This window comes from Coccinella septempunctata, chromosome 6 (assembly GCF_907165205.1).
Source record: "Coccinella septempunctata chromosome 6, icCocSept1.1, whole genome shotgun sequence".
Taxonomy (NCBI): Eukaryota; Metazoa; Arthropoda; class Insecta; order Coleoptera; family Coccinellidae; genus Coccinella; species Coccinella septempunctata.
Window position 1 is genome coordinate 26,706,166 of NC_058194.1, and position 27,301 is coordinate 26,733,466.

General features: G+C 38.8%; 2 protein-coding genes across 4 annotated transcripts; one reads left to right on the plus strand and one right to left on the minus strand.

Annotated features, from left to right (window-relative positions):
• Positions 1-333: 333 nt before the first annotated feature.
• LOC123314970 (E3 ubiquitin-protein ligase HERC2) lies at positions 334-27,273 on the plus strand. Its single transcript, XM_044900465.1, has 59 exons — positions 334-685; positions 738-912; positions 972-1,301; positions 1,355-1,511; positions 1,566-1,736; positions 1,864-2,110; positions 2,163-2,379; positions 2,440-2,556; positions 2,937-3,030; positions 3,082-3,486; positions 5,065-5,370; positions 5,430-5,529; positions 5,606-5,834; positions 5,896-6,103; positions 6,187-6,485; positions 9,881-10,202; positions 10,257-10,584; positions 10,683-10,865; positions 11,325-11,502; positions 11,636-12,435; positions 12,539-13,174; positions 13,616-13,805; positions 13,925-14,241; positions 14,794-15,460; positions 15,513-16,049; positions 16,423-16,589; positions 16,651-16,854; positions 16,906-17,095; positions 17,150-17,395; positions 17,450-17,628; positions 17,683-17,880; positions 17,935-18,118; positions 18,175-18,365; positions 18,421-18,582; positions 18,637-18,867; positions 18,925-19,167; positions 19,228-19,383; positions 19,437-19,865; positions 19,930-20,052; positions 20,167-20,322; positions 20,635-20,791; positions 20,851-21,009; positions 21,069-21,236; positions 21,291-21,539; positions 21,597-21,820; positions 21,872-22,140; positions 22,284-22,495; positions 22,548-22,749; positions 22,804-22,981; positions 23,037-23,160; positions 23,228-23,357; positions 23,424-23,658; positions 23,772-24,049; positions 24,146-24,357; positions 24,412-24,636; positions 24,695-24,968; positions 25,022-25,185; positions 25,261-25,505; positions 26,514-27,273. The coding sequence occupies exons 1-59, from the start codon at positions 461-463 to the stop codon at positions 26,661-26,663; spliced, it is 14,352 nt and encodes a 4,783-aa protein (XP_044756400.1). The 5' UTR covers positions 334-460; the 3' UTR covers positions 26,664-27,273.
• LOC123314973 lies at positions 6,896-9,138 on the minus strand. Of its 3 annotated transcripts, none has more exons than XM_044900469.1 (2): positions 9,022-9,138; positions 6,896-7,267 (listed from the first exon to the last, which is right to left on the minus strand). In XM_044900469.1, the coding sequence occupies exons 1-2, from the start codon at positions 9,078-9,080 to the stop codon at positions 6,937-6,939; spliced, it is 390 nt and encodes a 129-aa protein (XP_044756404.1). In that variant the 5' UTR covers positions 9,081-9,138; the 3' UTR covers positions 6,896-6,936. The 3 variants fall into 3 exon arrangements, 1 of the variants encoding a protein (XP_044756404.1); XR_006537888.1 differs by lacking the exon at positions 9,022-9,138 and adding an exon at positions 8,520-8,681; XR_006537887.1 differs by lacking the exon at positions 9,022-9,138 and adding an exon at positions 8,443-8,681.
• Positions 27,274-27,301: the final 28 nt, after the last annotated feature.

Genomic DNA, 27,301 nt, shown 5'->3' on the forward strand with positions numbered 1-27,301 from the left:
GGGGATGTCCCTGTTTGAAAATTTCAATTTAAAGGAGATATTTTTCAACTCGTCCGACTGATTTTACCATATCTCTATTGTTGAAATATTAACTTGAAAATTTGGTTGAGATAAACGAGAAGGGAATTTTATATTAGTTTCCAAAATATCCATTCTTACAAATATAATGTAAAAAATTAAATACAATATTCAAAATATATTGCTTATTTGAAATTCTTCAATCCAAAATGTAATGGATGAAAGCTGAACTTTTCCATGCAAAAAGCAATGTACCGAAAAAAACATAAAATCTGTCGGAATGTTTTCCTAGAGAAATGTCAAAATTAATGAAGGCTGTCATCCAGATATTTGTTTATCAAAGGAAATCTGTGGAAGGAAATTGAAAAAGGAAAACATGAAAAATGAAAAGTCCAGATTCTAATATTTGTCAAGTTGAATAAAAAGTGAAACTGTATGAAAAATGTTTCATAAAGAAACGTTTCTTAAACCTCAACCTCGATTAGATTTGAAATGGTTGAAACTGGATATTCCATCACTGTTCAGTAGTCAAGAGAATTTGATAAATAACTGGAATGAATTGGTAGTGGATGGAGAATTAATTGGGCCTTTTACTGATGAATTAGTTAATTGTGTAGGGGTTGTAGCTAAGAAGGGCGAATTGGGAAAGTTTTATTGTGGACAAAAAGTAAGTATGTTATTGAACTTGGCTGGAGAGGTCCTTTAAATTCTCCTTCCAGGTGTTAACATGTACTTGTTGTGATGGAATTTGTGGCCCCAGTAACGGCTGTAATTGTCAGTCTTGCCAGAAACTAGACGCAGAAGAAGCTGAAAGAAAGAGTCAGTTGAAGGAAAGAAATTCTTTGCCTTCAGTAGATACCTTTCTAGGCAGATGGTCATGGGGGCCACAACCAAGTGAGCTCTTTCTCAGCATCCTCAACTAAACTTTATATAATTTAAATAATTTTTTGTAGCCATAAAACAATTGGATGAATGTATGCAAAGCCTCAATCATGAAGTGAAAAATGTTTGCCATGAAGCCTTCTGTTCTACTTTATCTATTAGGAGACTACAATGCCGTCTTATGCTCTTCAAGAGATTTTATATATCTTTGAATCGAATACCCCAACAAACTAGTTGTACTGAAACTTCAAAAGAAAAACTTGATGTAGCCGAGATATCTATTAAAAAAACAAGAAGAAAAGATTCCTCAGTCCAAAATCCAGTTATCAGTTTGGCAAGAGTGGGATCTAGAGCTGCTCTTAATTTTTCTTTTGCATTTCTGAGGAGAGCTTGGAGATTAGGTGAATAAGTTACAATTTAGAAAGTTCCCCTGATTTAAAAAAATTTTTTTTAGGAGAGGACATAGATCTTTGTAGTGAATTATTAACAGAATCCCTTGAAGCTCTGCAGTTACTACCTGCAGCTACTTTATTTGATACTGACTCAGTTTCACAAGTATGGTTGGAAGTTGTGGAAAGATCCACAAAATTTCTCAAACAAGTTATTACTGGGTGAGGTTAATAAAAAAAGAAATTTTGAAACGTTTTCTGATTATTTCGTTGTAGGGAGTTGAGTAATTCCAGACAAACTTGTAATATCCCTAGGGAAGATCAACATACTTCTTTACTACTACTCTTAGAATTGGCCTTACAAAGAGGGAAATTGAGTTCTTTTCTTGATGTCATTCTCTTACTGTTGAATTTGTGGAATAAAAGAGCTAATTTCAGTGATAATAGGTGAATATTACTATTTTGATTATTTTTTAGGATGGTGTCAAAATTACTGGTGATTTTTCTTATACCAGGTTCTCTCTTTCCATTGAAGAGAAAATAATTATTATATTATCATATTGTTTAATTCCAGAGGAACATCTGAGGTAGCTAGTGCACCTCTGCTTCCATTTCTGAAAAAATTCACCGAAATTCAACCTTCTAACAACTTCACTCCGGAATCTGAAGATTTTCCAAGTTGCACTAAAATTTACCTGGATCTGACACCACTCCCCGATGATAATTCCATAGAAATTGATTTGAGACAAGCTGCCGTATATCTTTTAGCATATTTGGATCGGCTTGCTGCCCCACATATTACCCCATTGTCATTCAATAAGGTAAATAGTTTTCGGGATACTGGAATTGTTTTTTTTGATTTTCTCTTTGCAGTCGTCCTCGAATAATAGCCAAAAGTTCTGGGGTTGGGGAAGATGGGGCACAAGTAGCTGGTTAATTGGAAACAGCCCGGTTATTTTCGATTGGATCTCGGAATTGAAGGTCAAACAGCTGTGCTGTTCCCAAAGCTCCATTTTGATTTTGACCTTCACAGGCAATCTGTATAGGGTTTATTATATCTGCGAAACAGTGTGCCCTCTTTTATATGATGGTAATAATTACTGTTATGAATGTTTGTTGCGATCCCGATTTTCATAAATTTGATTTTCAGCTTTCAAAGAGAAAGAAGTTATTAAAATCGCTTCTCATCCAGAAGGGAATCATTTTATGGCATTGACTAAAGATGGTGGGGTATATTCCTGGGGGTATGGAGATTGTGGAAGATTAGGTTAGTCACTAGATCTATCATATAATATGATATTTTTTTTACTGATTTATACACCTGTTTGGTAGATTTTTTTCGGCCAATGCAAACAAACATTTTCCTGATTGAAATAATGCGAAAACTCGTCAAAAAATTCCGTTTGAAATATATCCGTAGAAACATATGTATGACCATCATGGAATCGAGTGTCTTTTCCTAAAAAAACTGCGATAAGATCTGTTAAAAACGCAAAAAAAGGCTTGAAATCCCATTCGAATGTTACTCTCTTGGTTGTGTTCGTTGAAGAGCTACCTTCACGTCCTTTTGAAAGTATAATCTGTTATTATCGCCGAAAGTAAAACTCTGCCGCCTAAAATTCCATACATTTTCGGCTTTTTCTACAGGTCATGGCGACAACGTGTCAAGAGAACAACCAACCCTTATACAAGCTCTTACCAATGTAGACGTTGTGGATATCGTATGTGGAAGTTCTTATAGGTGAGTTCCCTACTATTCTCCCATTCAGTTTTCACCACTTGTCTCTTCCAGCGCTGCAATTTCATCGAGCGGTGCCCTGTATACTTGGGGAAGAGGTAACTACGGCTGTTTGGGACACGGCACTTCAGAACACGTACTGATACCCACCATTGTCTCTGCCTTGAGCGGTCAGCATGTCGTGAAGGTCGCGTGTGGGCCAGACGATCCGCATACGTTGTGCGTAACCCTCGATGGAAAAGTTTACAGCTGGGGCGATGGAGATTTCGGAAAGTTGGGTCGGGGTGGATTCGAGGGCACCAAAGTGCCGAAACTCATCGATAAACTGCAGAATGTGGAGATTGTTGACGTTTATTGCGGGGATCAGTTCAGTCTTGCACTGTCGAAGGATGGGAAATTGTACAGCTGGGGTAAAGGGGAAGGTTGGAGAGTCGGTCATAACAAAGAAGAACCTGTCAGGTATATACACTACGCAAAAAAATTAACGCACATTATGGAAATCTCAAATTTATTCTACAACTGAAGGTGTTCACAATGATAATTATTTTCATCAGAATTATGCATGCATATGTTATCCACTTTCAACGGTTTTCTTCAATACAGATGTTTTTTCCCAGCAGGAACAAAAAAAGATGATATCAGATTTTGAATGTATTGGCTCCATTCTAAAATCGGTTGTTCTCGATCAATTCTAGTGATCAATAGTTTTTCTTTCGTTCGATTTTCTACACTCGATCGCTATGCAACGCGAAACACGCAATTTGACCCAAGAGGAATGTGCCCAAGCGGTAGTTTTGCGAGAAGAAGGGTGGACATACACAAGAATTGCAGAAAGGTTTGGAGTTTCCCATACAAGTGTGTCCAGAATGTTGCAGCTATTCAGGGAGACAGGTATGAATGTCCGAAGACCAGGACAGGGTAGACCATGGGTAACAACTGCCATTCAAGAACGTTACTTTAGAGTTTCTTCGTTGAGACAACGGTTTGCAACCGCTCGCCTCCTTCAAATTCAGCTTGAGCAAACTCATGAGGTGCAAATTAGCACTCAGACAATGAGAAATCGCCTCAGAGAATATGATTTAAGGCCTCGTGTCGCGGCAAGAGGCCCAGCTCTTACCCCAGCCCATCGAAGGGCGCGTTTGGATTTTGCGAGAGAGCATATCCATTGGGAAGAGGCCGATTGGAAAAGAGTTCTCTTCACAGATGAATCTAGATTCTGCCTCTACCATTGTGATCGACGTTCCCTTGTATACAGACGTCCACATGAAAGATATGCTCAGTGCAATTTCCTGAATACTACTGGTTTCGGCGGAGGATCGATTATGGTATGGGATGGAATATCTTTGACTGCTCGCACAGACCTAGTGGTCGTTGATAATGGAGCTATGAATGCTGATAAGTATATAAGGAACATTCTTGAAGAGCATGTGGTGCCATTTGCCCCATACATTGGTGAAAATTTCATTTTTATGGACGATAATGCCAGACCCCATCGTGCGCGCATCGTTCAGGAGTACCTTGAAGAGGTTGAAGTCTCTCGAATGGAATGGCCAGCAAGAAGTCCAGATCTCAATCCTATTGAGCAGGTTTGGGACAACCTCAATAGTGGGCTGAGAAGTTCAGAAAATCATCCAGCTACTCTTAATGACTTAGGAATCCAACTCGGAGAAATCTGGGAAGGATTAGATCAGAACATTTTAAGATCACTCATTTTGAGTATGAACCGTCGTTGCCGAGCTGTAATTAACGCAAGGGGTGGAAATACCAAGTATTAAATCACTTATCAGCATTTCAGTATTTTGAAAATTGTTCATTTCTCTTCTTTCACATAAGACTCGCTGAAATCCTGAATTTTTCTTCCATCTTTGTTTCGTTCAAAACCTTTCCGAGAGAACATAAAAAATAAGTTATAAAGTCAATGTAGAGTGAACTTTCATTAAAATTGAGATTTTCAGAATGTGCGTTAATTTTTTTGCGCAGTGTATATTATATATTATGTATAGTTTTTCGCCGTTTGATGTTGAAATTCCATTGAAGGTTTCCCGAATTGGTCGAGGCTCTACAAGACAAAGTCGTTGTCTCTGTCAGCTTGGGTTTGGGTCATGTGATGGCCCTCACGGATACTGGTGAAATTTATTCTTGGGGTAAAAATGATAACAAACAGATCAACGATAGTCCCGACGCTTACATTCAGAGACCCACCCTGATAGAATCTCTCAGAGGCGAAAGACTGACCGGCATATGTTGCGGACCGAATCAAAGTTTCGCTTGGGCAGATACGAACCATAGCAGTATAAAGTTATCAGTTCCTTTCGTGATCGATCTCAACGAATGTACATTTAAGTGAGTTGAAAGGTATTTCGAAGTGGGAATATCGAAAAAAAACGCATTTTCATTTGTAGGTTAATAGATCAGTTGTTGGAATATGTGGTTATGAGTTGTCATTCACTACAAGTGAAGGAGTGTATCGCTGTTTCAGTATTAAACTTACTTCATCTTCAGGTAGGTCACCCTCATTTTCTCCTGGTTTCAAAATGAAGTATTACAGCTCCTCTGGCAACATCTATTATTTTTTCAGTTATATAGTATTATTAGCAACAATGTATGTACGAGGAGCGTGAACCTAGAAGCGGGCAGTAAGCTCCTATCTAACATAAAATCGCAAGTGGTCTATCTGGCCAGTGGTGCCAACATACCTCCAACCATTCAAAAAGCTGCGCAAGATGCGCTTCAAGCAGGTTGGAGCATATTGCTGCCCACGCCAAACGGTAGAGCAAGGACTTTGAGTTCGCTTCTGTTGCACACAGGTGAATATGAAGCATACAAAAACAACCCCAAATTGCAAAATGTTTTTTTTTTTTTTCGAAGATGTTGAACCGAAGATGTGCAAGTCAGGCCATCGCTTCATGACTAATTTGCTGGTTTGGAGTCTAATGGCGGATGGCGGGCTGGAGACGGCCCTGCAGGAAGCTCTGAATACGGAACTGTCGGATCTTCCAGAAGTGGATGAGAACTTAGATCAGCCATCGACACATGTTTCGATACCTCTGCTTTACCTGGTTCGTCAACTGATAAGGTGAAGAATAAAATCATCAAAGCATACCTTTTCTTTTTAAATCTTCATACATATTTCATGTAAAATGTTCATTTTTATTCTAGAAACATAAGCACATTGACCCAGAGTTCATTAAAGGAGTTTGCCAGCTCCAATAAGTTCTCCAAAACTTCTTCACATTCTCCTAGCCTCAACTTGCTGCTGAGATTTCAGAGGCTGTTGATAGGGAATATTCATTCTCAGAACCAAGCATGTCAGGAAGCATCACAAAACCTACTGATGACCTATTTGGAGTGTTTCACTTCGCACATCACGACTACTTTGAATCAGGCCTATGATATTAGTATCTTGAGCAGCAAAAACTTCATGTGTGTGTTGCAGATCCTCAAAAGCGATATCGTGGGTGAGTTTTCAAGAATTTTTATGGATATTCGGTTTTTTAGCGCTGGTATTTGTGGTATTACTCATCACGTTCGCCTACAACTGAGCCATAGGCAACTTTTCGCAAGTGGCACGGATTTAGAAAAGTATTATAGAAATCAGAATTTCAGAAACTGTCCCAGATGCAGGCGGAATTTGAATACGCCTAATAGTTACTGAAAAAAAATTAGTATTTCAGCTAAGTTCGAATCTTCTATGATGGCACTCAAGTATCTACAAAAAAGGTTGATCTTGATGAAGTTTCGTTTTTTTTTCAATTTTATTAGTAAATTACACTTACTTTCACTAGACACCAGATATAATTATAGTTGAAATTGAGGAAAGATAAGGTTTCAGTCATATTTACGGTGATACAATAATTACTCCTCAAAGTCCCATGATTCATCAATTTTAATAATGAACAGTGTATCTCATCAGAAGACAGTTTCGAGAATTGTCCTCGGCACAAAAGTAATTATCTTAAAAATCAAACCTACGAATTTGAAAGGCAGAGATAACCCGAATTTAATCAGTCGGAAAGGTGAAGCGATAATGTTTTTGGGAACGTGCAGGATCCCTCCCACAATCTTCCCTGGCACCGATACTACGAATCGTCCAGCCTTGAATGGGGCTTTGATTACTGGCTGCAAGGCACGAGAGGGTAGGCGTATAAGGTTAAGCATCATCGTCATCCAGAGCCGGTTTCCTAGAAGCGATATTGGTAGTAATACCAAACCCATCCTGTTTGCGGCTTCCATCGTATACCTGCAAGAAGGAATTGCTTGTGTTCTATTCGATTTTTAACATTCACAAATTAACATATCATTCTTTTCCGTTTATTCATTTCAATTTTTATATACTTCCATTTTTATTTCCTTTATTTTTATCTGCTTAATGCCATTGGAATAAGAATACTGATGATATGTAGCCTTCAAGAACTAAGACCTAAAAAGAACCAATCCAATTGGCAAATAGGGTTCACGTGAACATTTTTGTTTTCGTTACGTACTGGTGGAGGTTTTTTTATCGAAAACTTATAAATCGATGTGATTTGTTACGAAAATCGAGAACCATCTGATAACGGGCTCATGGTATAGGTAAAAAATTGAAAAAGAAAGCGAAAAAATTGTATTTCAGAAAAAATTCAGGGAATAAGCTCGATTATATTATGAGTAATCAAAAATGCTACAGAGTGAGATAATAGTAACAACATTCTTATCTGCGGTATATACTTTTTTGTAAAGAATTGCTCGAACAGCTCAATTTTTATCATAAATTACGCAGCTTTTCGTGTATAATAAGAGAGGAGTTTGTCATGCTCTTTTATTATGTAAAGAGGTAAATTACATACACTTTAGAAAGTCTTTTTTTCGTATCAATTACATGCTCATTTACTTTTGTAATTTTGTTTTTTATTTCAAATAATTCATCAAGTAGTATCACACGAAAAAGCCGTGTATGTCATTAACAGACAAAAAAACAAAAACTAGCTTTCATTACGTTTAAGCATTTAATCCCTAAAAAAAAAGTGTCAATAAAAACCCCAATGGCCAAATCATCCTCATCCTCAGGGTATATAGATTTCAGGAACCAAAAGTTACCATTTAAAAAACTCAGCAAACTCCTCAATTATAATGAATAAATAAATAAATCTTTCTACAAAATAGTAAATACCGAAGTTATTAATTTTGTGCGTCACTTTTTACTCACTCTGTATTTCACAACTCGCTACTAGGTGTATGATTCGAAACAAGCTGAAGTCAAAAATTTTTATATAATTTGAAGTGAAGAAAATGAATAATTTGTCTAATTTGGAGAAAACATTTCGGAAATTATGAATCCATATGTTAAATTTGCAAAAAAAAATTCTAAGGACCGCTATCCGCTTATACTGTTATAATCAGGATGGATGAACGATGAACAAGAGAGTAAAACAGTACCTGGAATAAAAGTTTCCAAAGATTAAGGTGGCCTAAAATGATCGAATTCTTATTATTCGCTCTAGAACAAAATTTACCTTTGGAAATATTAATTTATCAATGCACTCTTTCAGTAAGTTTCACCACAGAACGGGCCTCACTAATGCGAAGATAAAGAATAATGTACTTTAGGTCTTATCATTCCGTTAGTTATTAGACCAATTATGTAATTTTTAATAATTATAGCTGGTTTTGTGGTAGTCCGCCGAAAAAACCTAGAATGTTTTACAAAATGTTAACGATAACTTTCCGAAAAATGCATCTTCTAATTATTTTTCCATTCCCGGATAAAGAAATCATTCGAATTGTTTTTGGATTCAGGTGAAATCCGTCAAGAAACTTGATTTTTTATCTAACCAATTTACTAGGACTATATTATTCCAACGTAAGAAATTTTTCTTCAATACTACACACGATGAGGAAATGGTTACCTATAAAACATTCAAGTAATCACATAGCCATGAAGATCTAATATTCACTACGAAAGATATTGCAATTTGAAGATACAACTATTAGAACTACATAATAATTTCCTTTTACCGAATAGTCCTCAGTATTAGATAGGTCGTCAAGGATATCTCAGTTTTTAAATAAGACATTGTTAATATGCTGCCAAATCACAAGGTGTTTTATATGTACTAATTTAATCGATCAAGATTTTCACGAAAAACAATAAGCATAACTGGGTTTAAGTACGGGAGCAGAAAGATGTGATTGTCCGAAAAATATCATGTGTTGGAGTAACGCTACCTTGCTCATTTACACGCACACGTCTAGGCATACTTCTATCGGTTCTTAATGGCTCAAAGTGAGTTTCATCACACATAAGCAAGTCATAGCATGTATATACTGAGATTTTCCATGCCCTACTTGTTTTTATAAGTTTTAGCAGATGGGCCTTCAATAGGAACAAGTTATTTGTCTGCAATTGAAGGTACAAACCTTCATACTCTGATGAGAGTTGCATAAACCCCCCTGATGGTGTATTTATACAACCCTCCTTAAGAACAAGGATCAACGGAGTGTTCCCCTATTGGTAGATGGTAACCACGTGACAGTTTTAACACTCGAAGTGAAAGAAAATCTTCGATTTATATTTCCATCTTTGAGTTACGGTATTCCCGTACTTTCTTTTCAATTGAATTGGTTATGGCCAATTTTCAATTGATATCCCATTAAAAATTTACGTTTTCGTCGGTCATATATTTGTATAAGTTAATTCGCGAATTATTGATCTCTCAAATGGAAAATGGAACCTCATCCAGTTTTTCTAGTAGGCCCGTGATTATGATTTTATCGGAAATTTATTCAGCTCCAATCGACCAAGTTAAAATTCGTTTCACATTTCCGAAATGAGGAATGTCTTGTCCGCTTCACCTAAACAAGGATTTCGTTGTAGGTTTCCTACTGCCAGAACTCATAGTGAGCCTGATACTTCTCGAGCAAGATGTAGAGATGTTTTTATGTTCCCTAAACTGGCTCAAAATATTCGACGAGCTATTAAAGTCGTTAGACAAATTATGTAGACTCATACAAGACGTTGAAGCTTTCGATAACGATGACATCTCTTGGCCTGGCGTAACTCAGAACAGGCCCATCTTGCCTCAGAAAACGTTAGACGATCTCCCTCTGATCCGAAAAGCTGACCTTGAGAACCACAACAGGGATGGGGGGTTATGGGTGGTATTGAATAATAAAGTATATGATATCCAAGATTTCAGGTAAGATGTATGGGGGAAGAAAGTGATCAGTTCTTGAGAAACATAATTTTACAGATGCGAAAATACGGCATTCTCCGAACAGTTGCAGAAAAACGCTGGCAAAGATGTTACACACATATTGAACTCCTCGCCCCAAAAGCACTGTTTAATACAGCTTATGGAAAGTTATGTCGTTGGTAATTATTGCCAGCCCGAATCTGAAATTTCCTATAACGATCTGGACTCTTTACAAATGTGCTCTACGCTATTGGACACAGAAAGATATCTGGGGTATCTGTTAGGTTTACATGCGCACAACTTGCGACAAAGTATACCTCTACAACAGGATGAAATTTTATCGAAAGAATGGTTGCATGCTGATTTTTTAACAGGAGGATTACAGGTACATACAAATTATAACAATAATGTACTAAATATCGCTCAACAGAAACACAATTACTTATAATTATCACCATCACAAACCAACAAAACTTCCTTCAGGTTGACCAGCCTCCAAGCCCCTTTGAAGAGGAGAAAGGTGATTCGAGAAGTACCAATTCAACTGCAGACAATACACCGACAGAGCCTAAAGTCAATATGAGCCAAAAGTTCTTGAAACATTTCCAGACACCATTTGACAGAATCAACTCTTTTATAAACGCCCTAGCAGAGAGCAGATTATCTGTGAGCACTCATACTAGCCACTTATTTTATTGCTTTTACTAATCTCCCTCTGGAAATTGGTAATATCACTTCAAAATAATAGTAACTGTTAAATCCTGTGTAATTATGATGTTCAACTCTTGGTGAAATTTCATCGCATAGCCTACTAGAATGAAATTCGTGTAGGCTATGAATTTCAATGTTAGGATATCCCAGAATTGCTATAATTTCTCTTACTTAACTGATCCCATTCAATTGCTTGTACTTTTCTTCTGCAGTCAATGTTTTGAAACATTTTCAGATTGTGTGTAATTTTTCTGGACCATCTGTCTAATCGAAATCAGTTCTACCAACATTCCTGATAAAACAACAGGAGTTAGTAATTTCTTGTCTCAAACAAAGATGGTTGGCTTTACCATAATTTTTTGCATGACCAATTATCAAATATGCTTCGTTTATTCATTAAATGTTCTCCATTAGGATCCATACGTGATAGCTTTCTTAGCTATTGTAGAACAGCATTCCAAGCAGAATAATTTCTTGACAAGAATGGATTTTTCATTTGAGCATCCAATAGAAGAAATAGCTAGGGTATTATATGCTGTTTTGATAAAACATTTGGGATTGGGATATATACTGCTACCAATCTTAGATGCATGTAAGTGTATTAGAAATTCAATCCATTTCTGAAGCATGTAGAATATAGAAAAAAGAAGTGTTATTTACATATGCTTTTAAAGTTTTCCATATATGTTTATTTCCTTGTTACAAAGGCCCCAAAATTTTTTTAGACTCATCTCAACCGAATGACTTCACTAGAATGCCTAAAGCTCTTGGGGAAATGATAAAAGCGGTTCATAATCTGAAATGGACTTTGATTAAAGCTAGACAAGAACATAACAAGAGCTACAAAGAAATTTGTATTCCGTTATTAGAGAAATGTAGATATTTATTCTACGAAGTTAAACCCGCAATAAGTGTTGAAACTGAAGCTTTCAAAAAAGTTAACATACTGTACAAAGAACCTCGAGTCAGGACATTAGTCAGGAAAGTGATCAAAGATTTGAAATGCGGCAGTCATACGTCTGAAATTCAGAAACCGGAAGATATTGTAAACGCGACGATACAATCGCAAAGCTTGGACAGGCACAAATCCAGCGAAGATATCACCAAATCGTCGATGAAGAGAACCTCTTCGGATGGTAAGGTGAACGAATCAAAGAGCGAAACAGACGACGTTAACAACGAAATAAAGAAAGCTTCGGCTGAGAGTCGAGCTCTGGTGGACTCCTTGAATTCCAACTCCTCGAACAGTAAATGCGATCAAAACATCACGAAAAATTCGGAACATAAGACCGAGATCGAAGAGAAGTGGAACGTCGAGAATATGGAACCTAAGTTGGAGCAAGGAGACACGTTGAAAGAAAAGAAATCGGAGAACGAGATCGCTCTTCAGAGTATCGTGAATAAATTGACTGAAAAACAGATGAAGAAGATTTCGAATGAGAACATCGGACTGATTAGTAATATAATAGATTTTGTTCAGACCAACTGCGATGTTGAGAGTTTACGTAAAGCTATGTATTGTCAGGTAGGTTGAAAGAATACACATATCGTACGTTATTGAATGAAATTATGGTGAACTTTTCCAGTAGTAGATTTTTCCGCTTTCTTTTCAAGAGATTCCTTTGTAGGTACGACGGTATAAAATTCGTAAAGAAGGATTGGACCTCATGAAGCACCTACTGAACAAAACAGACCTCCTAACTTCTGTAAAATACGGCATATTGAATGGATATCTAAATTTAGATAGAAAAACTAACAACATGTGCCACTGCTTGGATGATACCCAGCTTGTGACACCTTATCTGAAAACCGAACTCTTGCTATCTCAACTAGCCATCACTGAATGGTGCATCGCGAATCTTAGGCTCTACGTGTTAAGGGATACCATAACGAAAACGACTAAAATGAAAGGGCTCAGCGCTAAAGTGACGCTGAACCTCGGAACCTATTCCCTTCTGCGCGATATACCCAGAGCAAGAATGCTGTTAGCCATTATAGGGATGTTGGCTTCCACTAGGTACATTTCACTCGAATTAAGTCCTTTAGTTAACAGCGGAGTTATCAGTTCTGTGTTGTCGCTCCTGAAACAAACTGGATGCGACCAGAGCATTGTGAGGAAGGTGTCGGAGTTTTACGTGCTCTATGCTGACATGATAGAAAGCAACAAACCCAAGAATAGTGTTTTGAGCGGTCCGGAACTTGCCGGTTTGATGAAATTAGGTACCAAGGTCATAAGAGGCGCTGATTGGAAGTGGGGAGATCAGGTGAGTCGTTAATTAAAATAAGATTGATTGCGAAAATGTGAAATAATTTTAGTAGGATTTATTGAGGAATTTCCAACATTTAGGCTCATTCTAATAACGTTTCTTCTAACTGGGAACTGTAGTGTGACACCAAACATTTTTTTGAAAAATTTGAATAACTCAAAAACCATTTTTTTGATATCCACCAAAATTAATAGGCTTCTCAACTCCGTGTATCTTCATGATCCTGTAGAAATTGAGCTAGATAGCTGCCAAATTTCGGCTTGTAGCGTGTTCACAATAGATTACGCACATACACTAACACTCACAGATTCACTGAGGATGGCTGACGAATGCTAGCCGAAACGTTGGGCAGAATAAGTCAAAATGATGAAAATATCCCAATAAATTCTACTACTGTGATATGTAGTTTCGAATATGATAATATTAATCCATCTTTAGGATGGAAATCCTCCTGGAGAAGGTAGGGTAGTGGGAGAGCTCGGAGATGATGGATGGGTGAGAGTAGAATGGGCAAATGGAACGACAAACAGTTACCGTATGGGAATCGAAGGAAAATACGATCTGACTTTGGCATGTCCACCATCCCCAGTAACCTCTGAATCTGAAATAGAGGAACCAAGTGAAAAAGGTACGATGTATGATGTTAGAACAGGGTTAATTCTCGAAATCAAATATGAACATATGGAAATTTTCAGAAACTGAATATTTGATATGATAACTGTTATAATAATAGTTACTTCTTTCAAGGTTCACAACTGGTTAAAGACAATCAACTCATTAAACTCATCAGAACATCAAGCATGAATTTTCTCCGTAACATCGCAATAAGTGCTGGATTATCAAGCGCAACACTGCATCCAAGTACGATGCATGGGTTAAGCAGTCTCTTCTGTTCCACCTTGAACTCTTACAGTCAAGAGTGGTGCAGTTTAACTTTAATCAAAAGTATAGCGCAGACGCCACAGCTATGCAGGGCCTTTAGCACAAAGCCTTGGATCAACATGCTACTAGACCTTTTTTCAGCTGGGTCTAAAGGTGGAAACGAGCATAATTTGCCTAATCAGGTAAGTTCGTTCAAACCAAATAGTTAAATGTTGACAAAAACTCCTCTTGGAGCTTACATTTCGAAGATGTGCTTAGTAATGGTTGGTTTACGCAGAGTTTCCTAAAGGAACCTAAGAAAGCAACAACTTCATTCAAAGATGGCTTTTACGTGATCGCTATCTGCCAGTTAGATTGGTTCTTTTCTCAGTTCTTGGTTCTAAAGAATTCTGTGTAAACCCAAAACCCACCCTAAGGTCAGAGAGCACTGTTTGAGCGCCAGAGGATGGTCAGCAATACTTGGGGACTTGGAGCTGAACTGGATCTATTGTGTGACCAATCGTTAGCAGCTATGCAGCTCTCATTTTCCTAGGGCAAATAGCCCATGACAGAGAACACATTGTTAATGTAGCACTCATTGAAGTTTATTGAGACTTCACAGCTGGGGGTTGCACAATAGATCTTCAAGTCAAGGTGTTTGCGAAGTTTGCGCCTCTCCTATAATCTAATCTGAATCAGTGCGAGACTCTCAATGAAAACAAAATGGAAATACCACATAAAATTTCTGATTTCAGATTTTGGCTATAAGACTTCTTCAAACAATACTTGTGCAATGGGATATGGACAATCCAGAAATCACACCGTTGTTGGAGAGACTTCTAAACATACTCGGCAAAATTATACTGACCTGTGTATACGATACGGGGAACAAACCAAACTCTTCAACGAAATCTCTGGTTCTTCTTACCCAGTCACATAGCAGCACTCTCGCTCAGGAAATAATCAACTTGCTAAGGCTTCTGCACACTTTCAACGGATGGAACCAAGTTCTGAATTCTATGCTGATGCAGAAACTGAATCTTGCCGCATATTTCTTGAGTGGCAACTGCTTCCAGCCTGTGATTAACGACGGAATATCCAGCGATCAGCAACATTACTCCGTCATTGCCTGTTTGAACATCATTGGAGCGTGGGACTTGAGACCAAGGATAGGCGCTGTTGTAGAAGTTGATAACGTACAGGGCACTGTATTTAAGGTTTCACCTAAAGGTAAACTATGCTTACAGATTCACAATAGTGGAGATATTAAAAAGGTACCAGTGAATAATCTCAAGGTGATGGCTACGTTGGAATTCAATTTCGATAAAATGCCGATCAATGAAAACTTCGTGAAAACCTGGGCTTCCCTAGTGATGTATCAGTCGGTCTCGTGGAATTCGCAAGAAAAAAAATTTTCGCATGGTAATGCCCCTCATACTATCCCGAAAAACAAATTGAACCATACTCATTTCAGGCCTGATCAATGTCAACTATTTACGGAATCAACAGTACACCCTCAGCATTTTAAACGCCACGAGAATCCTTCAAACCAATCAGTATAAATTGAGGAAAGTCCTTAAGTTTGTTGTGAACGGAATGGATCAATCTCAAGAGCAGCAGTCGATCGAGGAAGAACTCAATCAACAACCCGTACTTTTGATTCAAAAAATGCTGGTCAAAGCCACCCAGCCCAGTCCTCTGAAACCCGGCTTCACCCTCAAGGAAATGCAACTGGCAGCTTTGAATCTCAGTCAATACCTGGCTGCAGAGGGTATATTTGAGGCTCCCTCGACCAGTGCGGCCGTCGAGAAGAATTCATTCAAGAACGGCAACAAGTGCAACAGTGAATTGGCCACGCCGAACAGCGAAACTTCGGTGAAGAGCGTGGTGAGCGAAAAGACGAATAAACGAAGGGAGATGGAGGAAGATCTACCCTCACATCCACTGATCTCGCCGATTGTTGAGATGGGGTTCACCAAGAAGGCCGTCGAAAATGCGATCAAAATTTTATGTGAGTACCCTGAGGGTTCTACGCATTATTTGTCATCAGAAGCTCCTTTTCCTTTTGAAATATGTACATGTAAAATTTTCCACGTTAGTATCATTGCAATTGACGATTCTTCATTGAACGTCAATACTGATCTTCTCAGAGGAGATGTGATTACCCTGACAACAAAAACTCCTTCCTAGGTTTTTAGAGTTCATTAAAAACAATATTATCAATTATAGAAACCTAAGAAGGAGTTTTTGTTATCAGGGTAATCATACCTACCATGAAAAATCAGTATTAGAAATTATAAGCTCAAAAATGTTCAACAAAGAGTGGTAAATTGCTTTTTGTTTCGTCCCACGTTGGGCGTTATGTTATTCACGAATTTTTATAGCGATTGAGGGGGACAATATCACGAATCCTGAATCAGTGGTAGCTTGGCTTTTGGAACACCCCAAAGTCGCAACCTCGGAGAGTGAATCTACTAGTTCCGTTTATGAATCTGACACTGAGTCTGTGTCGTATGCGGATGGAACTGCTGCTCAATCATCAGCTCCATATGTAAGTCGATCTGTTTATGTAATCCATATTCGGTATTTCACCGATATTGTGTTTCTTATAGAATGAAGAAGGTTCGTCTAAAACGCAAACCTTCTGTAGAAGGTCTCAGTTCCTATCGAACGACGAGTATGCAATGTACGTGAGGGACAATGTAGAAGTGGGCATGTTGGTCAGGTGCTGTAAAAGTTACGAGGAAGTAGAGTTGGGCGATATCGGAAAAGTGGTGAAAATAGATAGAGAAGGGTTACACGATCTCAATCTTCAGGTGAAGAACGTAGTTACTGATTTATGCAGTATTTAAATCGGTTTATTTTAGGTGAACTGGCAACACCGATTGGGAACCTATTGGGTCAGGTTTATACATGTAGAGTTGCTTGGGTTTCCCCCCTCTCTCCCAACGCCATCTTCTGTTAAGGTTGGCGATAAGGTTAGGGTAAAATCAACTGTCACAACTCCCAGATATAAGTGGGGATGCGTGACGCATGACAGTGTTGGAGTTGTAACTGGTATGTAAATCTTATCGAGTTTAAAATTATTCTCCAATGGGTTTTTTTTTATAGCAATCTCTCCGAACGGACACGACTTGACCGTGGATTTCCCTAAACAGCCAAATTGGACCGGATTGATTTCAGAAATGGAAATTGTGCCTTCTTGCCACGATGGTGTCTTCTGCAATAGTTGCTGTATGAAACCTATTAGAGGTCCGCGTTTTAAATGTAAAGTTTGCGAATCTTTCGATTATTGCGAGAATTGTTTCTATACCAAAAGGAACCACAGGCACTCGTTCAGTAGGATAAACGAACCAGGTAATTTATCGACTATTTGATAGGTATCTTATATTGTTTCATCGTGTTTCATAGGATCGCCTGAAGTTCAGGCCGGTAAGCCTGGAAAATATTATCGCCACGATATCGAAGGTGATGGAGTGGTTTTGACAGAGTGGTACAGGTGCGTGAGAACCACCACTGTATCATCAAAGAGCGGTCTGATACTCGATATACCAGGCTCTGTATGGCAAAGTTGCGGTGCTCAAGGAAAGGTAAAACAAGTTCTTTGATCTGGGAATTCATTTTCAATGTAATTTTTCGTGTAGCACTGGATAAGGCTGGAGATATACCCGGATATCATAATAAAATCATTGAAAATGGGCGTCGATCCAGCTGACAACAGCTATATGCCATCGTGCGTTGTCGTGAATGGCGGAACTAGCATAAGTGCTCTCACCGAATTGAATGTTGTCAATATAAAGAACCATGACACGAGCGTTGTGTTGCTATCCAACATGGAAAAGGTACTTGACTGGTCATTTCACAAGAAGCTAAGATTCACTTGATATAATTTCCAGCATTATCCATTGATCGAGATAAACATCATCAAATGCAGAAATAATGGAATAGACTGCAAAGTACACGGAATGTCCATTGTTGGAATGAAGAAACAAGCGTTTGGTGAATTGAGAACATCGGTTTCTTTCTTGGCAAACGACTGGGATCTCGCACAAGAACCCGCTCCTACTGCTGCTCATGGGGGTAACCCACTCCACACATCATTAAAACATAACTTCAACTTTTTCTTGAAATTTTAGGGCTAGATAATAATGGAGAAGCCTCAAATTGTAAAGTTTACGTATGGGGACTGAACGATAAAGACCAGCTTGGGGGAATGAAGGGATCCAAGGTTAAACTTCCAGTTTACAGCGACTTCCTCAGTGAATTAAAGCCATTGCATATAGCTGGTGGTTCCAAATCTTTATTCGTAGTGTCTCAGGAAGGAAAAGTAAGGATTACGAACGAAAACGAAGATTTAAATGGTTGAGTGACTTTTTTTCCAGTTATATGCCTGTGGTGAAGGTACCAATGGACGGTTAGGACTTGGTCATAACAACAATGTTCCATACCCGAGACCCATTCCTTTCTTGAGCCAATATGTAATCAAAAAAGTGGCCGTTCATTCTGGTGGAAAACACGCCATGGCCTTGACATTAGATGGGAAGGTCTGTTGAATTTGTATCGAGTGAGAATAGTCTTTCTAAATTTTGTTGTAACAGGTCTTCTCTTGGGGTGAAGGTGAAGATGGAAAATTAGGTCACGGTAACAGGCTCAACCTGGACAAACCCAAGATGATAGACGCTTTAAAGAGTAAAAAAATAAGAGAAATCGCATGCGGTAGCTCTCACTCTGCTGCCATAACTAGCAACGGAGAATTATACACATGGGGACTTGGGGAGTACGGCCGTCTTGGACACGGTGACAATGTCACCCAATTAAAACCCAAAATGGTTAGTTAAAATTGAATTCTTCACCCTTTACTTTACTTTATCTTTTTTTTTATCCAGGTCAAAGCGTTAGCAGGTCATCGTGTAGTCCAGGTGGCTTGTGGTTCGAGAGATGCTCAGACCTTGGCACTAACTGACGAAGGTCTGGTGTTTTCTTGGGGAGATGGAGATTTTGGAAAATTAGGTCGTGGCGGATCTGAGGGATGCAACGTACCACATAACATCGAGAGACTGAATTCACTCGAAGTGGTCCAAATTGAGTGTGGCGCTCAGTTTTCCTTGGCCCTCACTAAAAAGGGAGAGGTATGGATGAACTTATTTGTTTCTTCAGATGTATTGTCTCATGATTTATGAAAATTCCAGATATGGACGTGGGGGAAAGGGGACTATTTCAGGTTGGGTCACGGGAATGATCAACATGTTAGGAAACCGACTGTTATAGAATCTTTGAAGGAAAAGCAGATAATCCACGTGGCTGTGGGTGCTCTGCATTGTTTAGCGGTTACAGATAACGGACAGGTGGGTCAGAAACCGAATCAGTCTCAACAAAATACGAGATTTGATGTTTTCAGGTGTATGCTTGGGGGGATAACGATCATGGTCAACAAGGAAATGGATCTACGATGGTGAACCGAAAGCCCGCTTTGGTTCATGGGTTCGAAGACGTCCACATCAACAGGGTAGCTTGCGGTAGTTCGCATTCCATCGCCTGGACGTTACAGGATACCCAGAACAATGCCAAAATAGAACCGGTCATTTTCCCTGTTGCGAAAGATCCGCTTGGATCGTCCATATTAGGATTATACGATGGTGAAAAAACGAATTCTAGGAACAATAAGAACGCGCCCAGCCTGTCTTCGATTGTTATGTCCCTTGAAAGTAACACCGCCAAGCAGCAGGCCCTGCAGCATATTTTGAACGCGATGCATATACACCAGCTTCGACAGGCGATTGTCAAGGCACTTCGGAGTCACACCAACATGAAGAATAACGAGACCAAGGTAGGTTTCACTCTTCAAATCTTCGGAAGATATTCTAATCTTGCTTCTTCAACTGTATTTGTAGATTCAGACACCTGATATTAATCCTGAAAAATCTGGCGCAAACTCAATCATTCTCAACAATACGGAAATAGCTCTTGGGGGAGGTGAAGCACCAGTATCTTTTGCAGAAATGGCTGCCATGAATGTAAGTCTAAAATCAGTTATTCAATTTTTGAAATATTTATATTATCGACTGCAATAATGTTACTTGCTGCTATTCTGAACATCAAATGTTTGCGTTCATGTTACTTTCATCCAGAGCCACCCAGCCACCCCTGAGACAGAGGATAATCAACTAGCTTTGATGCAGTCAATGACAGCGAGCAGTTGTTCTGCTAGTCTTTCCTCTAAGCATTCCAGGATGTCGACCAGTGCAATGTCAGTGATTGCAGCTACCCTCACTTCACACGCTGAAGTAAGTAGTTACCCTAACAATAAATCTGTATATAATATACAGGGTGTTTTCAAAGGTGATGCATTTTTTCGGCAGGATATACAACTCATCAAAATAAGACATTTCATTTCATTGAATTCTACTACCTGTTAAAAATAAAGCCTCACCTTTGAAAATAACCTGTATAAAAATTTAACGGTGCAAGTTGGAACAAAACATTGCTCGGTTATGGATTTGTGATACGTCGATGATGCAAGGCTCTTGTGATGCTTCAATATATTAAAATTGAATGGTTCTGGGCACTTTATTCACTTCAAATTTAAATATCTCAAGGTTATCGGTGATGATGGCGGTACCTCTGGTCTCGATGATTTCACATCGTTACTGAATGAGAGTGATGCGCGCCTACTTGTGGATTTATTGAAATTAGCAGTGGCTGACAGGGTAGAAAATGACCAATCAGAGGAGATACTATCGTCGATTTTGATAAGTGAGTCATTTGGAGATCGAATTGTTCCGAGAAATCAATCGATCGTTTGTGTATTTCAGCCATGGGAAGCAATAATCCTTCAATTGGTGCAATGTTACTTGAAATTTGTATAACCGAATTAGAAGACACATCGAACAGTACTCAATCTCTGACCAGTGCTCCTCGTCCTGTCGTTCAAGAATCTAGTCATCCCTATGTGGATGATGTCACTCTTAAAGGTAAGAATTGGGAAAAAATCTGCTCGGATATTTTTCATGTTCGCATTTTGACTTCTCAGGTCATGTGAGACTACCTGGAGCAGATGCCCTCAGGGTAGAGTTCGATTGTCGATGCTCTACTGAAAGAAGACATGATCCCCTAACAATCACAGATGGAACTGGTAGAATTGTCGCTACTAGATCGGGAAGAGAACGTGCTGAGTGGTCTTCAGAATTGAGAATTCCTGGTAAATATATGGTAAAAAAATTTAATGATTGTGTGCGATTCGTCTAATTCACAGGTGATGAACTACGTTGGACTTTCACCAGTGACAGTTCTGTGAATGGTTGGGGATGGAAGTTCACCGTTTATCCGGTAACTTCAAATCATGGTACTAAGGAATTAGGATCAGATAGAGCTGTCTTGAGTCAACCGTCCATTGATATGGTGATAAAACTGCTCGATCCAAAACTCTATCAGTCTGCAAATTCACTCCTGATGTCCAGGTTAGCCGCAGCTTTGGCTTCTTGTTCTCAATTGAACAGCCTTTGTAAGTACAGGATTTGTACGAATTCGACATGAATTTACAATTTTTATCTAATTCAAGCTGCCGCCCAGAGGATGTGGTCCATAAAAAAATTGCACAAGCTCTTGATGGAGACGGAAGAAAACCTGAGTGCAACGAAATTTCAGATACAAATACTTAAAGCACCTGATAATGCCCTAGAAGTCCTGTTCAAAGAACTTCCGAAAGCTATTTTGAGACAGTATGAATATGAAGATGTTTCTGTGAGAGCTGGCTTGCATTTGATGCATTCAGACTTCTTCAAAGTGAGTCAATAGAAACGTTTTTCTGACTTGTATTATCTTGATCTTTTTTAGGCACTCATAGCCTTAGCTTGCGACCTCGAAATGGACCAGTGGGACCAAATTCTTGATAATCACAAATGGTCGTGGTTCAGACGTTATTGTTCCGTCGCGAGAATAGCAAAATCCCTGATACATCGCACGCCATTACCTCAATCTTTCTGCGAGGATGTAAGGAAGAAGTTAGCCGATAAAGATTACGATAGAGGGGATTATTGGGATCATGAAAAACACTCTATATTCAAAAAGGAACACGATGAACAACTCCTCATTTGGTTGAATCGGTGAGTTGAAGTTTTTTACTTGTGAGAAATAATTAACTTTGACAAAACATGAAAAAAAGTTGTATAAATTAATCATTATTATTGTTAATCTTATATAATGTGCTTAAAAATCTTCTGAATCAATTGAATGTGAAATTATGAAGGAAACCAGAAGACTGGACCTTGTCTTGGGGTGGTTCTGGAACCATTTATGGGTGGGGCCACAATCATAGAGGACAACTCGGCGGTATAGATGGCGCTAAAGTGAGAGTACCGACTTCTTGCGAGGCTCTTTCGTCTCTTAGACCAATTCAACTTCTTGGAGGAGAACAAACTTTATTTGCTGTTACCACAGATGGAAAAATATACTCCACAGGTAAATTTTTAATACGAATCGGTTCGAGGAATGTATTACATCGCATTTATAGGTTATGGAGCAGGAGGAAGGTTAGGTGTAGGCGGTACTGATTCCGTCTTGGTACCTACTTTGATCGAATCGATTCAGCATATATACATAAAAAAAATCACGGTGAATTCTGGAGGGAAACATTGTCTCGCCCTTTCCTCAGAAAACGATGTATACTCTTGGGGCGAAGGGGATGATGGAAAATTGGGACATGGAACTAGAACGTGAGCATTTGAAACTGTCTCAAAATTTAGGCTATTTACAATGATCCCTTTCAGCTCTTGCGAAACTCCCAAACACATTGAGGCATTGCAGGGTTACGAAGTAATTGATATAGCATGTGGGGGCGCACATTCGGCTGCAATTACTAGTTCGGGGCAACTTTTCACTTGGGGTAAAGGGAGGTACGGTCGTTTAGGTCATGGAGATAGTGAAGATCAACTGAAACCAAAACTTGTAAGTGTGAAAATGACTCTGATATGAAGGAGACACGTTAACGAATCGTTTTCAGGTGGAAGCTCTCTTGGGTTACAGGGTGATCGATGTAGCTTGTGGGTCAGGAGATGCGCAAACCTTATGTATAACTGACGATGACAACGTATGGTCTTGGGGGGATGGGGATTATGGAAAATTAGGTGAGAAGTAACTCATTCTGCTCTTGTTGAATTATCTACTTTAATTATGTCGCGATTTTAAATACAGGGCGAGGAGGATCGGATGGCTGTAAGATACCAATGAAAATAGAGAGCTTGGCTGGTTTAGGCGTTGTCAAAGTCGAATGTGGCTCCCAGTTTTCAGTTGCCCTTACCAGATCGGGAAGTGTTTACACTTGGTGAGTTGAAAATTCAAACGGATATTCGTGAAACTTTCGTTTCTACATCTAAAAAATTGTTTTTAGGGGTAAAGGTGACTACCATAGACTTGGACATGGATCCAGCGATCATGTGAGACGTCCCAAGAAAGTTTCGGCTCTTCAGGGTAAAAAAATCATTTCTATCGCCACCGGTTCACTCCATTGTGTTGCGTGTTCCGATGAAGGGGAAGTATTCACTTGGGGGGATAACGATGAAGGTCAACTGGGTGATGGTACTACAAATGCTATACAAAGACCACGACTCGTGTCTGCATTACAGGTGAGCCTTGGGTTCATGAATTCAACTCAATTTGAATTTTTTATGATGGTACCATTTCTTAGTTCATTTTAAACTATGTTTACGTTGTTGTCACAACTAATACTGCTTTATAGGGTAAAAAAATAACGAACGTGGCTTGTGGCTCAGCGCACACTTTGGCCTGGTCGACTTTGAGTTCTGGTTCATCTTGTGCCGTACCAGTAATAACTCCACTTGAATATGACCTTCTTCAAGACATTCCTGCCACCGTTTTACACAAGCGACTGATATTGTTACATCACTTCTCGGAGTTAATTTGTCCATGCATTACAATGTTCCCTATAACTGGAGCCGAATCGTTACATGAGCTACGTACCATTCTGATTTATTCCATAAAGGAAGCTACGTTTAGGTTAGTATTCAGTACTACATTCTTTTGAATATCCAGATTCATTATTCAATTTGAATAATTGGGTCAGTGTTAACTAATTATGCGATTCTTTCACAGGAAAGTTGTTCAATCCACAATGGTAAGAGAAAAACACCACGGCCCTATTATAGAACTGAACCGTATTCAAGTCAAACGCTCCAGATCTAAAGGAGGTCTCGCCGGTATTGATGGAATGAAATCGGTATTTGGACAGATGGTTCAGAAATTACCTTTGTTAACATCAGAAACCTTGGCATTGCCGCACCGCGTGTGGAAGGTTGAATTCGTAGGCAAGTTCAGGATCAGTTGAATCGTGAGAACTTCTTGTAATTGAATTTCTTCAGGTGAAAGTGTCGATGATTGTGGAGGGGGCTACAATGAAAGCATAACCGAGATGTGCGAAGAGCTCCAGAACGGTTCCTTGCCACTCCTTATACCTACCCCGAATGGTAGGGAAGAAGCTGGCGCCAATCGAGATTGCTTCATATTGAATCCGACTGCCAAATCTTGTCTTCATCTGAACATGTTCCGTTTCCTTGGTGTACTGATGGGTATAGCGATCAGAACAGGTACGTTACATCGAAATATCACTGAGGCGTTGTGCATTGGGGTAAATTTCGATTTAAGGATCTCCACTGAGCTTGAACCTCGCCGAACCCGTGTGGAAGCAATTGGCTGGGATGGAACTAACTCCTGCCGATTTAACAGAAATCGACAGAGATTATGTACCGGGCCTTCTCTGCATCAGAGATATGGGACCCGACGAACCCCTGTTCCAAAATTTGGAGATGCCTTTCAGCACACCTTCTTCCTGTAGTGTAGACATTCCACTTAGTACAAAATATAAAAAGATAACCTACGAAAATAGATTAGAATATGTTCGTCTTGCCTTGAACTTCAGGTAAGGCTTTTGTTCGCCCTAGGTTTCGAGAACTTACAATATTTTCTTCCCAGACTTCACGAATTCGATGAACAGATTAAAGCTGTTCAAGATGGTATGTCTAGAGTTGTGCCAGTCCCCTTGTTATCTCTGTTCAGTGGATATGAACTTGAAACGATGGTGTGTGGTTCCCCTGATATTCCACTGTCTCTCTTGAAATCCGTAGCTTCATATAAAGGTGGGTAATTCTTTTTTTTTAGGAAAATTTTGGTGTTTATTCAGTGAAATGATTTATAACGTGAAACCTTCTCAGGAATTGATAGTTCAGCGCCATTAATACAATGGTTCTGGGAGGTCATGGAGGAATTCACCAATCAAGAGAGATCCTTGTTTTTGAGGTTTGTATGGGGCCGAACCAGGCTACCTCGCACAATTGCCGATTTCAGAGGACGAGACTTCGTAATTCAGATCCTGGACAAATACACTCCGCCAGATCATTTCCTTCCAGAAAGCTACACTTGCTTTTTCCTGCTTAAAATGCCTCGGTATTCCTGCAAGGTAAGATCATCATTGTTAGAAATGCCTTTTTAACCAGCGCCGGCGCATACTGAACTTATGCGATCCCCCTACACTTCGAAAAAAAGTTATCAAGAAATCCGTTTTAAAGTTTTCTGTAGTAAACGTTTTTTGTCTATTGTAGACACACTAAAAGTCTCTATTTTGAAGATATCGAGCTCAATTTAGGCCGGGCTATGCGGCTTTACGGTGTTTGGTCAGAATCGAGCCAGACGTTTTCGTGTTTTTTGAATTTCACCTGAATTTCGGGTCCCTGTTTAGTAATTAGTTCTCCACTCCACAGAACACACCCATGACTTACTTTATGCTCCACTCTTAGTTTCGGCGGACTTTTTTATTTAGATTACCCTACGCCACCTGGTGTAAATTTTTTCAACTAAATTTGGTACTTAGTTACTTAGTACTTAGATGAGTTAATGATTTCAGTTAGTTTATTCTGAAAAATGTGGGGAATTTTTCAATTTTCGATGAAATATAAATAATGGTTTTGAGGTTAGGTTAGGTTAGTTTAAGTTAGGACAGTGAAAAATCATATTCGTACATGAAAATGCCATTTTAAGATATTAATTAAACGAATAAAGGATTGGATTTATTTATTGAAGGGCTGAACAGGGAAAATATTACTGATTTATATCGAATTTTCGCAATTTTCATAAGAACTTTGAAAAATCATATCTCCCAAACTACAAGTCTCCTAAGGTTGAGACATACACCAATCGATTTTTCATACAAGACTTTATCTAAGAAAAAATCGACGTCAAAATCGGAGGTGGGCACTAATCTAAACTTTTACCGTTTGTTTATATCGAGGAACGATAAAAATTTTTGGTGTTTTTATAAGGGTTTTCATGGATTCATGAAGAGACTGCTTTTCGCGCTTGTAAATCCTCTGGGTTGAAGCCAGTGTAATCAATCTACCGTACTTCTGATCCACTGCGAAGTTTTTTGTTCGAACTGGAACTTCATCGTGCTCATATCTTCTTATTTCAGCATGTGCTACAACAGAAGCTCAAATATGCGATCCACTTCTGCAAATCCATAGACAAAGATGAATACGCTCGAGTGGCAATGGCTGGAGACCTAGCTGTAAGTTCGAGTTCAGACATAGAAAGTGATCAGGAGATGGACAGCAGTAATTGATCTGCGTGTGCCATCTCCAGTCCAAACTTTTGATCGATATACTTGTATCTTTTTTCATTTTTAATATACCTACTTCGAATTATGATGTTAATGCTTGAGGGATCGGTCCCATGATTTTTTTTTTATCGATATCGTTTGTTGGTTTTTGAAGCCTTTGATTTAAAAGAAATTATAGTTGACTCTTTTTATGTGATATAATTTATTGAATTATAGAGGAACTTCCTTTTGCCCCACACAGTGAAAAAATGTATTTCGTTAATGCGATGAAAGTAGAATCGAATAAGTAGAGGGTAGATATTTATCTTAGTAATTGAACGATACTTTTTTGATTTTCATATTTCCGTTTTTATTTTGTGCAGTTTTGCAGTATTTCAATAAAAATATAACTAGTCGAATTAAATTTATATTGAGAACAACAGGAATCGTGTATGTATTGGCTTCTTTCACGAAATATAAGTTGATTTTCATTCGGAAAATGAGCACAAGCTAAATGTCACAAATTGTATCTACTTATATTCATTTAAAGAAATACAATGTGAAAGGAAAAGAAATTATTTTGAATTATTACTCATGTAATTTCGAAGCAATATACTTTATAACAACAGAAAAAGGTTCATCCCTCACCCCCCTCAATGAAT